The sequence below is a fragment of the Vombatus ursinus genome, unplaced genomic scaffold, assembly GCF_900497805.2.
Source record: "Vombatus ursinus unplaced genomic scaffold, bare-nosed wombat genome assembly UNPS02014158.1, whole genome shotgun sequence".
Lineage (NCBI taxonomy): Eukaryota > Metazoa > Chordata > Mammalia > Diprotodontia > Vombatidae > Vombatus > Vombatus ursinus.
Window position 1 is genome coordinate 6088247 of NW_020953936.1, and position 13309 is coordinate 6101555.

The following is a 13309-nucleotide window of genomic DNA, read 5'->3' on the forward strand; positions in this document are numbered from 1 at the left end:
GCCTAAAAAATTCTGGGCGAATAACCTTTAGTCAGAAGGGTTGCTGGAATGGCGCCCTACCACTACAAGCCACAGGGAGGGCAGATAAGGCGCAGAATGTGACACTGGGTAATATTACACTGGCTTGTTTCCCGGGCAATCATAGGGAGCCTCTAACTAAGAACTACTCCATACAAGAGCCATGGGGCATTTGATGACTTACACCGAAGGGCTAGCAAGATAGTATATAACTGAGGACCCCGTGGGGCAAAATCTGAGGATCCTACTGACATGGCTCCCTGAGGCAGTCACGTAAGTAAGAGGGATGATTTGAAATCAGGAAGACCCAAGTTTAAATCCCACCTTACACACTTACTAGCTGTGTGACCCTGGGCAAATCATTTAACCTTGTTTGCCTCAGTTTCCTTATCTGTAAAAATGAGCTGGAGAAGGAAATGGCAAAGCACTCCAGTACCTTTGCCAAGAAAACTCCAAATTTGGTCACAAAGTGTCAGATGTGACTGAAAACGACTAACAAAATTATTATTGCACCTCAATCTCCCTCGCTAAATAATCTATATCCGAAGCATCCATTTCACACACCCTACCTGTAGGTATACTTCCAAACTGTCCTAAACCCTTTCTCTTCCTTTACATTCCCTCACCGGGTAATCTCATTGGCTATTGTGCATTTAATTATCTCCTCTGTACATATAACTGTCAGATGCACATATCCAGTCTCAGTCTTTCTCCTGAGCCACATTACCAACTACTTATTGGGAATTTCCAACCAGATATCTCACAGACGTCTCAAATACAACACATCCAAAACAGAAATCATTATTTTTCTTCCCAACCCATTCCTCTTCCAAATTTTCTTCTTTTTGTCAAGAACATCACCATCTTTCTAGGCACCCAGCTTCACAAGTTTGATGTCATCCTTGGTACCTCACATATCCAATTAATAGACAAATCTAGGCATTTGGACATCTCAACATGTCTCTATAACATCTCTCACATGCTTCCCCTTCTTTCATCCCATGTAGCCACTACCCTAGTTCAAGCCCTCATCACCTCTGGACAAAACCACCATAATAGCCTTTTAAATGATTTCCCTGGTTCAACTCTCTCCCTTTATCCAATCCTTCCTACACACTGCTTCCAAAGTGACTTTCTTAAAGTGCACATTTGACCATATCACTCCTTAAACAATAAACTTTATGGTTCTTCATTACATCAAGGATCAAATATAAACAAATTTATTTGGCATTTGAAGTCCTTCATAATGAAGTCCCTACCTACTTTTTAAGTGATATTCTCTTCCCAAACTTTATGGTCCATACAAACTTGTCTTCTTACTGTTCTACAGACATGCCACTCCTCTGTTAATGTGCTGCCTTCTGACTGGAGACTGGCCTTACATTAGAAACTCCTAACACTACAAAGATCCTGATTCAGCCTATTCACGAAAAGGAAATGAGAGATGCAAAGAAGGAAGTATGATGGTGGGATAGCATACATGACTGCACCAAGCCTTAAGGAAAGGCACTGAAACCCAATCCAATGCTCCCAATACAGAAGAAGGCTGAGTCAATTTTGCAGCCTCACCTTGGGAGAGGAGAGAGAAACAAAAAGGGTGAAGACAGAAATTGAGTGAAAGGGGAATACAAAAAAAATCTGTAAAATTGAAGCTGTCAAGAAAAAAAAAACCTTTAATAAAAGCCTAGAATATAATCAGATAAATCAACACAGAGGTTCCCAAAAATCAGAAGGAAAGATGAGAAGAGAATACAACATTCTTTCTATAGATATTACATGACAATGGAAAATGCTTAATGAAATATAAAATCCTGTGGTTAAAAAAAAAAAGCATGGAACAAGAGCATGGAAAGAGCAAGAAAAAGAACATGAAACAACATTAAGAAACTCCAGAATGGCACAAAAGAAAAATATAATCCGTAAAAGAAAAAAAATTAGGAATGAATAAAGGTCAGAACTTAAGAATTTTCAACTCAGTTAAGAAAAAATATTGAATCCACGACAGGAAATCTCTCTAAAGAAGTAGAAGAGACAATAACAGATTTTGAAAACAAAAATGTTGAAGTGGAGGAAAATCTCGTAGAAGAGAAATAAAACACAATAATGTTATAAGAACTACCATTGTTGGTTCTTCATTTTCTAAGAGGTTAAAGGACTTGATCCTGTGTTACAATTACACATCAACTCTATGCATACAAAAGCAATTCACCTTCAAGAGAGGATGCACAGGGGTAACTTAAGTATCAGAGGTTTCCAGAAGAACATGAAAAAAAAAATTTTAGTTAGGAAATAATGTAAGAAAACTGCCCAAAATTTGTGAATGCAGACAACTAGGCACAAATTGAGAAAATCCCTGCACTTCGAAGTTAAAGACATATATTAGTCAAATTTAACTGTTTTGCTAACAAATAACAAATTTTCAAGTGCTCTGTACAAAGACTTTCTTTCAAATGTAAAGGAAATTTGAAAAACACAAGACTATTCTGTAAGCATGACGAATTACGGAAGAAAAATAAAAAGTATATTCCAAAAAGCAAACTCCTCTCTCCCCTGCCAAAAAAACAAAATCAAAAACAAAAAAGAAAGAAAATTTCAGATTAACAGGTAAACAATGAAGTCATTATGCTTATAAACCACAGACAGTGAATCAATATCAATACTAAATATGAATGCAGCAAATGGCATAGCAGCTGAATTCATAAAGAAAAAATAGTTAACTGGATTGCAAAAAAGATAAATAGACAGTAACATAGTAAGTGACTTTAATGTTCCTTTCTCAGAGCAACTCAAATCTAACTAAATAATTAAAAAAGAGGAAAAACGCAGAAGTGGAAAAAATATTGAAATACTTAGAACTAAAAGACTCATGGCATCCTTCTGAAAGATAACATCAAAGAATGTGTATATTTCTAAGCACAATATGGCACCTTTATCCAAACAGACCAGACACAGAGAAACTGTAAGTAAATGTTAAAAAGTATAAATACTAACCACATCCTTTACAGACCATACCACCACAAATATAATCAATACTGGGAACAAAAGAAAAAGACAGAGACCTAAATAGACAATTATGACATCCTGAATAATGATCAGGCAAACAACAAATGACAGAAAAATTAAGAACGCTGTATTATAACAATAACAACAACGATGATGATGATGATGACAATGATGAGACAACATTGCAAAATTTCTGGGATGCAGCTAAAGCAAGCCTCAGACGAAATTTATATTCCTAAAAATTAACATTAACAAAATAAAAAAAAAGAAACCCTGAATAGGTTATTTTAAAAATTAGAAAATCAACCAATAAGCAAGTCCAAAATAAGTACAAAAGAGGAAAATTTAAAAATTAGAGAAGAATAAATTGGAAAAAACCAAACCGACTATATAACCGATAAAACAAAGAGCTGGGTCTTTGAAAAGTCTAACAAAATGGAGAAAGCTTTAGCTAACCTGATTAAAAAGAGGAAAGAAAAATCTAACAAAATATTAAACTAAGAAGGTAAAACAAAATGAGAGAATAAAAAGAATTATTAGAACCTACATAGTTACATACCAACAAAACTCAGAATTCAAAAGAAACTGAGGATTATATATATATGAAATATTCATATTTTATATTATATAAAATATAATACATTCATAATACAAATATATTCTTATTTGTAAATATATTAATACATAAAATATATAATATTCATATTGTAAGATATATAATATATAATATCCATATTTATAACAATATTCCCAAATAATCCAATTTCAGAAAAGCAAATGCAACTAACTATAAAGAAACTACTGCAAAAAGGAGAAATGAGTACATGGAGTCAGATGAATTTATAAAAGAATTCTATTAAAGAGTAATTAATACCTATATCAAACAAATTCTCAAAAATTGAGAAAGAAAGCATTCTATCAACTCTATTTATGAGATTAGTACAATCCCAATACTTAAGCCAGAGAAAACAAATTGTAGATAAATACCATTAGTGAATATCAATTTGAAAACACTAAACAACTCCTAGTTGCTAGTAAACTCCTAGTAAAATGGCCATAGCTATTTATTCCCTCAAAATCATTCATTATGGTTAAAACAGATCAATACTAGGATTGTAAGGACACTTCAATATTAAGAAAACAACATAACCATACTAAAAATAACAACATACAAAACCATGTGATTATGACAAAAGATATAAAAAAGGCTTTGATAAAATGTGTCATTTATAACAATTTATAATATTTATGTTATTATATTGACAACAGTTAGCATTTATATAGTGCTTTAAGCTTAGCAAAGCACTTCACATACATCATCTCCTTTGATACAAGAACTTTGTGAGGTCGGTGCTATTATCATCTCCATTATTGTTGTTGTTCAGTCGTTTTCAGTTGTACCCTACTCTTCGTGACGGAATTTGGGGTTTCCTTAGCAAAGATAGTGGAGTGTTTGCCATTTCCTTCTCCAACTCATTTTATAAATAAGGAATCTAAGGCAAATAGGGTTAAGTAACTTGCCCAGGGTCACAGAGCTGGTAAGTGTCTGAGGCCAGATTTGAACTCAAGAAGATGAGTCTTCTTGACTCTAGGACCTACATTTCATCCATTGTGCCACCGAGCTGCACCCATCTCCATTTCACAAATGAAGAAACTAAAACATAGATGTTAACTGACCTGCCAAGGAATAGACACCACTACGAAGTATCTAAAACAGGATTTGAAAATTAGGTCTTCCTTACTCCAAGTTCAACGGTCTTTCCATTAAGCCACCTACAGGCATAGAAGGATTTTTTTTTTAATATGATAAAAAGCATCTAAAACTAAAAGCCAGTAACAAAAACAATGGAGAAAGAAAAGAAATGTTTGCAATAAATATAGGAGAATAAGAATGTCTCCTTTTCCCACTGCTATTTGACATAGTTTCTCAAAATGACAGAAATATTTTGCCATAAAAAAAGCAAGAGGAAGAGAAAGAAATTAAAAGTGTGAAGACAGGCAAAGAGGAGACAAAACTATTCTTGTTTCTTGATGAAAGGATGATTTACTTAGAATATACTAGGGAATCACAGTTTCAGTAAAGTTTCTGGCTACAAAATAAACCCATAAAAAGCAACAGCATTTCTATATAGCAACTACAAAGTCCAAAAGGAAATAATCAAAAGGGAAGTATTATTCAAAATAATCACAAAATGCATAAAATACCTGAGAATCAGCCTATCAAAAAACATTCAATGCCTATATAAATCCAATTGCAAAGAAAGAAACAACTTAAGTAAACTGGAGGGTTATTCAGTGCTTGTGGTTGGGCCATGCCAATAACAAAAATGACAATACTACCTCTAAATTAATTTACTTGTTTGTTACCAAGTCATTAAGAGGATACTTTACAAAGCTAGACAAAAAAAAAATAACACAATTTACTTGGAGGGCAAAAAAACCCCTAGAAAATCAAGGGAAACAATAACCTAGAAAAATAGGCATGAAAGGGGAAGATCTTGAGACCTAAAATTATATTATAAAGCAATCATTACCAAAACCATTTGGTATTGGTTAAAAAATGGAAAAAGTAGAACAATGGAATAGACAGTGAAGAATGTGATATAATTGAGCTCAATAACCCAGAGTTCAATAATCCCTCAAACGTAAATCACCTAGGAAACCTAAATTAATAAATCATTCAGCTTAATTAATTATTAATTAACATAAATAAACATAAATTACCTACGACAAGAATTGCTGGGAAAAGAAGTCTGGAAGAAATTAAATTCAATATATACACAACCTGAATATTACAAGACAAAGCACAAAAAATTTAGAAGAGTACCAGATCAGGTACATTTCACAACTATTGCTAAATGGCAAATTCTTGACCAGAAAGAAAATAGAGGCAATTACAAAAGATAAAATGGTTAATTTCATTTCCTCAAAACTTTTGCAAAGAAAATATTAACGCAATTAGGGAAGAGAAGTAATCAACTGAAAACAAAAAACCTTTGTTTAAAATATCTTTAATTAAGAGTCTTATATCCAAGGTATAAAGCCAATTCATTAAAATACATAAAACCAAAAGTTATTCCCCAATAAACAGTCAAAGGACATGTGCAAATAATCCTCAAAGGAAGAATTACAAAAAAATTAATAACTATATGAAAGAATGCTCCTAAATATTATTAATAAGAAAACACAAATCAAAAGAGCTGAGATTTCACACCCAGCAAAAAAATAAAGGATGAGAAAAATCAATATTGGTGGAGTTGTGGAAAGATGGGCACACTAATACATAGTGGGTAGAGCTATGAATTGGAGACAGTGGCATAATACCGGGTCAGGCCTGGAGTCAGGAAGCCTCATCTTTCTGAGTTCAAATCTCGCCTCAAACACTTACGAGCTATGTGACACTGGGAAAGTCACTTAACCCTATTTGCCCGAGTTTCTCATCTGTAAAATGAGCTGGAGAAGAAAATGGCAAAGCACTCCAGTACCTCTGCCAAGAAAACCCCAAATGGGGTCATGAAGAGTCAGACATGACTAAACAACAAGAACCATGAATTGATCCAACCGTTCTAGAAAGCAATTTAGAATAATGCAAAGACAATGACTGAAATGTCCATTTGACCCAGAGATTCTACTGCTACAGAGGTCAATGCTGGTCAGAAAGGTTCCATAAACATTAAATATTTATAATGGTACTTTTTTAGACCTATAAGCAAAGTAAAGTCCACTGATTGAAGAATGGCTAAATAAACTGTGGTAACGTGAATGTAATGGGTAAGAAGCAATGACTAAAAAGAACACAGAGAAGAAGGGAAGATAAACAAATGCATGCAAAGTCAAGTAAACAGAACCAGGAAACTAACTTTAACAACGTATACAGAAACAATAACAGAAGAGCTGAAACTGAATGCTGCAAAATTATAATGATCAAGACTGGTCCAAAAAAAAAAGAGATCTGAGAAGGTACTTTTCTCCCTTCTTTGAAGAGGTGGGGCACTGTGGGTGTGGAACACTATAGACTTTTTTGTGTTTTGGCTTAGTTTTGCTGAATCTTCTTCTTCTTCTTTTTTTTTTTTTTTGCTTTTTTTATTCTTTGTTTTAAAGGATGACTCTATCTAGGGTGGGGAGGTGCTTACATCGGAATGTATAGGCGACATAAAAATAAGAGCTAACAAAAGGTTATTGTGAACTTAAAAAAAAAAAAAGGCTTCAGAACACTAAAGAGATACTGCTAGGAGAGCACCAGGCCACTAGGTGCTGTGAGAAGAGGTCATCCAGCAGTCATAAATACTAAAAATGACTCAGAATACTTGGAGCTCACATCCCACAGTCTGACCAACAGTCACCATCCAATAGCCATTGAATGGCCAAAGATGCCTGGAGTAGCCCCAAATAAAGGTGTTGGTCTAGGAAAAGCTGGGCATCATTAATGCCAATCGTATGCGTCATTCTAAAATGGAGGATTAGCTCTTGATTAAGTATATCCCCATCAAGGGTAGTGGTATGTGATAATTCCACAAGAGAACAATCATCACCCACCACCTGGGGTGGTGCCTCCAGGAATTTCAAGTAGGCATTTGAGCCAAAGGGATAGGGAATCAAAACTGTGACCTGGCCCTCAGATTTCTGGGGTAGGGGTATGTGTTCCAAGAATGATAGTAATAACAGTCAAGGAATGAGTGGGTTAAGATTTAGACTAGGTCTATGGAGAGGTATGAAAAATATGAAGGAGAAAAGATTGGCAGGATTGAGTAATGGATTAACTAGAGTATGTCTTCAGCAAGAGTCTGACTGACAACCTGATGGAAAAGGTCAAGACGACGTAAAACACCACAGTTCTCATTCCATGTCTTCATTTTTATATCATTCTCTGTCCGTCCATCCATCCGTTCCCTGTCCCCCACCCCCGCCATTCTTTTGGCCTCTCCTCCTCTGTTTTTCCCATTAATTACTGTCTTGTCGATTTACATATTTTGGCTAGTGCAAAGAATGGCATCTTTCCAACAGCCAAAGCAGGATCAGGTGTGGCAAGCATGGACCTTGCTAAATGAGCCAGGGTGTGGTAAGTGCCATTGGCTTAGATGGCATGAGCTGAGTTTATGGCTCAGGAATGAATATTGATACCATGTCATAATTAATGAATAATAATGTTGTCCTTCCAAGTGTAATAATGGCACTAATGACCCACCATCAGCATAGTTTGAGTTATTCTCCCAGAAATAGGGATAAGTTACCTGAATCAACCACATTCTTCTGCCCACAAAGACTTTGTGACTACCAGCATATATTTGTGAGAAAGCAGAATTAAGTTTACAATCCATGTGAAACTAAAGTGAAACTAATGGGCCTACATAGGGATAAATTTGATAACACCAGGACACCACCAAGTCTGGAATCTGGACAATGGTTCAGTGGAGAGGGTGGTTGAACTTGTTAAGTCACAAAGACCTGAGTTCAAATTATGCCTCAGACACTAACTGTGTGTGCTTAGGCAAATCACTTCAGTTCTCAGCCTCAGTTTCCCCATCTGTAAAGTGGGGAAATTACAGCACCTAACTCACAGGATTATTGTGAAGGTTGAATAAAATAATATATGTAGAGTATTTTTTAAATCTACAAACACTATGTAAATGCTAGCTATTTATTATTATTATCATAATTTGCTCTTGCTATAACCTACTATCCTCAATGACAACCAGGCAACATTGTGATTGCCAACATCTTGATCTTTGGTGATCGAACTCAAAGAGTCAATGAGCATGTAACAAAAACTTTGTTTTAGGGGCAGCTAGGTGGTGCAGTGAATAGAGCTCTGGCCTTGAAGTCAGGAGGACCTGAGTTCAAATTTGACCTCATACATGTGATACTAGCTGTGTGACCCTGGGCAAGTCACTTAACCCCAATTGCCTCACCAAAAAAAAAAAAAAAATTTTTTTTTGTTTTACTAGAAGGAGCAAATTATAGCTACTCATTAAAAAAAGAGCTAATTTCATCAGTTAAATGTTAAAACGATGATTTTTCTTTTTAAAGTTTTTATATTAACATAAACTGTAGCGTAGTCAAGCACACAATTCCATCCACAGTTAAATAGAGCACTGGAGGATTATTAACAATTTTAAAAGTATACTTTTAGAACTTACATTAACTTTGAAGGTCTGTACCAAGCCATCCAAGAAATGGAGATTACAGATGATTTCTGATCGTGTCTTCTCTTTTGGCAGTTCTGAAACGCGTATATTATTTATTCTCCCACCCAAAGCACGTAGTCGGGAGTTCATAACTATTGTTGAATAGCCTAAAACACAAGAAACATTTGTTAAATGTTTGTTAATACAAATACATACAGTCTACTTAAATAAGACTTTTTTTAACCAAGAAAACGACCAAGTCTATTTAAGCTAAATTTTGCAACTTTCCTGAGAGTTCATATTTTATTTCACTGTGATTTTTTTTGTAAAACTTGGTATTAAAGGAACTGGGGAGAGGGGAAAAGATTCATGCTTAAAGAGGGTTTGTGGAAAATAACACTAAAATCAAAGTCTAATATGTAATTTAGAAGTAGTGATGAAACAGGTGCCTGCCCCAGGGCAGCTCTTGAACAGAAGCCTCTACTAGCCACATGCCAGTCAATTCAGTTGGGTAATTTTCCAACGCAACCATCTGGGGGGGATTAATAAGGGGGTGAGTTCTCCTCTAAAGACCTTGCCACCGAATCCCCTCTTCTCACTTTTACAACAGTGCTCCACCCCTACCAGTATACACTGCAGTACAACACAAGCCTAGTAGTTCAAGTGTAAAAACTATTTTTGTTACAGAACACATGGGAATCTTGGGGTACAGCCTACACACAGATTAGCAAAGCTACAGGCACATAATCTCCCTCTAGTCAATCAGTTTCGCACAGGATTAAAGCATTAATCCATCTCTTGAAGGCTTTCCATAGTTTGTTCCCTTCCTGGTCAGCAGAACCCTTCCAGCCCTTACCCCTGGAGGAGTTGTTCACCCTACCTCCAATCCCAGACTCAAGTTATGTCCACTCTCACAACAGATATTGAGGTCCTGGAAGAAGAAGGGTCTGTTTCTTTCTACTTACAGGCAGGAGTGGAAGAGGGTACTATAGAAAAGCAGAAAGGGTCAAGGAAAAAAGCTTGGGGTCATACACTTTGTTCCATTACCAAATTTTGGAAAAAGAAAAGGAACAGTCAGTGTAAGGAGAACTAGGTTGGTGTAGAGTTTACAGATGCTACGGGAGGAGTTTCAGGAAGGTGAGGGGTGGTCACCAGAGCCACGCTACAAAGAAATCAAGGAAAATGAAAAATGAGAAACAATCTCTGGAATGACTAACCCTGCTTATCTTTCAAGGCCCAACTCAAAAATGCCACTTTCCCCTCGTAAGTCCCTCCTGATCCCCACAACTATGTGGGACCTCTCCAGTCTGAATCCCTCCCCCAATAGTTCTTTGCAGATCTCCTGCGATACACCAAATTGTCCTTTACACCAGTTATCCATGTACCTCTCCCCTCCCAGATTTAAAACTTATAAGGTAGAAACCATATCTAAATCACCTATGGCCAAGGTAAGGATAGTTATCTCCTACCTTTATCCCACATGCAGTAGGTTCCAAATCATTACTTGTTGAATTGGATTCAAGAACAGTTTTCAGCAGAGCAGATAAACAGGCAGATGGTGAAGAGGAAATAAAGGCAGGACACACAGACCCTTCTTTCGATAAATGTTACAATGGAAAGAAAGCAAGCAATGGGCCAGTGACTAAAAGCTGGATCAACAGATATGAGAACCATGCATTCGTGCTTCTAATTATATATGTAACTGAATTTTGTAATCGTTTGACAAAAATAATGTTATTTTATTTCATTATCAGCATATGACTGGCAGAGGATGAAGAGAATTGTCTAGGAAGGTGCAGTTTAAAATGTATGTTCAAAACGTTCTGTTCTGCATAGGAGATACTTCTTTTAATTGGAACAGCATGTAATTCAAGCCTTTATCTCAAGTCAGTATTTAGAAGGAAGATGTTGAGTATGTAATTTTATTATTGTATTTTAGTAAGAATATATTCAAGCGTCATTTAAAGAAGGTGAAAAGTATACAAGAAAGAGTTCTCAAAATAATGGTAATACTCATGAGAATGATAAAGGGAAAGAATCTATAAAGAAATCCCCGAGTTTGGAGAGAGGTTAGGAAGGCTTTTACAAAGGGGAAAACACTTTTAAGGAAATGCCTCTTGGTGCAGAAGTTCTTTGTGTTAGAAATGTAAACTAAAGTCTTCCCTATGGCCAGCTAAATGACACAGCAGACAGAACACTGGACTTCTGAGTCACAGAGATCTGAATTTGAATCCTGCCTCAGGCACTTAATAGCTGTGTGACCCTAGGCAAATTGTGTAAATTGATCTGTGCTCGTTTCCTCATCTGTAAAATGGTGGTGGAGATAAACCTGAAGGCTCCTCATGTTCTTTTCAGTTCTAAATCTATAATCCTATGAACTCAAACAACCAAAACAGGACAAAAATGTTCTCTGGCAGAAAACGACCGATAGCCTCCTGGGTACTTTAATGACCAATAATAAGTTTGGCCAACAAAATGCCTTTGTCTTGCCTTGCATGTCCTCTCCTGTGCTATATGTACATGTTCAACTTCCTCTGACCTTTCCTATTTCCCCAATTCCTGGACTGTTTACCAGGTCATCTAGCCATTCATTCAATTCAAAGAATATTTATGAAATGCCTACTATGTGCAAAGTACCATTCTGTGTAGATAGGATACAAAGATCAAAAAATAACCACCACGACCCAAGTGCCTGCCCTGAAGAAACTTAGATTACTATTATAACTCTCAGTGGGAGATTTCCTGGTTTCTGACTACCCTCCCAGAATGTAAATAAGAGCTCTGCCTCTCTCTGCTCTCTAGTATTTGTCTTCCTGAGTCTCATTTGTCTCTGCACCTTCTGACGTTCTGTTGCATTGATCCTCACGTTACAGTTAGGTCCTCATTTGTCCAAATAATGCAACATAGCATATTTCCACTGAACTGGAAACAATGACTGTATTTTACAAAATTATGACTTCAAACACAGTAGATTTAAATACAGCTCCACCTCAAGTGATTCATGGTTCACAGTAACTGGGACCTCACTGTACTAGGTGTCACGACTGGGTCCCAATCACCCTAGGGTGATATGGTAGAGGTAGCCTACTTCTACTTGATAGCAACCTATCTAAATGGCAGTTTCAGATTGATTAGGGAGTGAATATAACTATATAAAGGCTTGAAAATGTAAGGTAAGAGTATCTCACAATTCTCATACACATGTACCTTTTATGCTGTTAATAAGATAAGTGGAGCAAGGCAAGTCCTGTGGAAACATATATTTAATGGATAATTAGAAAGCAACTCCTTATTTTGGACTTATCTTAAGCATATTAAAATACAAACATGCTGTAACATCTAAGTTTAAATAATGAAACCAGATTTTTTTTAATCTCTCCCCTATGAAACAGCTCTACCACATGATTTACTTTCCTCCAGTTACAAAATCAAATGTTTGTATGTTGCAGAAAAAAGAAATTCAAATCTACCACATGCATCAAAAATATACAATCATCTACATAATAAATTACTTCATCTATAAGTTCTTCATTAAGTCACATTTCCTATGAAAAAACCACCATGTCATGGAAAGAGCTCTGGATTTAATAACCAGAAGACCTGGATTCAAGTTCTGGTTCTGCTACTTACATACTACCCATACAACCTTGGCTTCTTGAGAGGAAAATTTACCTGAGGTCCCTTCCAGCTCTAATGAAAACTCAAGAGAATTTCTCACAAAAGGAGTTTTACTGAGTACCCCCCCACACTTGCCTACATAAATTCTATTTACATTGGTTTGTACAAGTGTGTATGGTTTTAAAATAGAAGCTGATATACTTCAAAGCATTTTAAGTTAAATAAAGTTTCCATTGAAAAATGTTTTATCCTCCACAGTTAATGTATATTCTTTCAAACACCACATTATAGAGATATATTTAAGAGCCATTACCATATGGCAATGAGCCATGTTTATACTACATTGAAAAAAAAAAGAACATTTGTATTTAATCACAGGAAAAAATGAGTTAAAAAATAACATTTTCAGGAGGATACTGGAGAAGACAGGAACATAAAATTAGATCAATTAGAAAACACTAGAGTAAGCTCTTGCCTATGGTAATCATTAACTATGGTAATTAGGGCAAGGCAAAAGCACAAGATATATGGTTATCCCTTCCACA

The 13309-nt window shown here is 35.8% G+C and overlaps 1 protein-coding gene across 4 annotated transcripts in view; it reads right to left on the minus strand.

Moving 5' to 3' along the window:
* The window catches only part of PTPN3 (protein tyrosine phosphatase, non-receptor type 3), a 287103-nt gene that overhangs the window by 172670 nt on the left and 101124 nt on the right, over positions 1-13309 (minus strand). For all 4 annotated transcript variants that reach the window (XM_027859060.1, XM_027859063.1, XM_027859062.1 and 1 more), the window contains exon 2: positions 9159-9313. In XM_027859060.1, coding sequence (XP_027714861.1) covers positions 9159-9313 — 155 coding nt within the window. The remainder of the gene's footprint in view (positions 1-9158; positions 9314-13309) is intronic.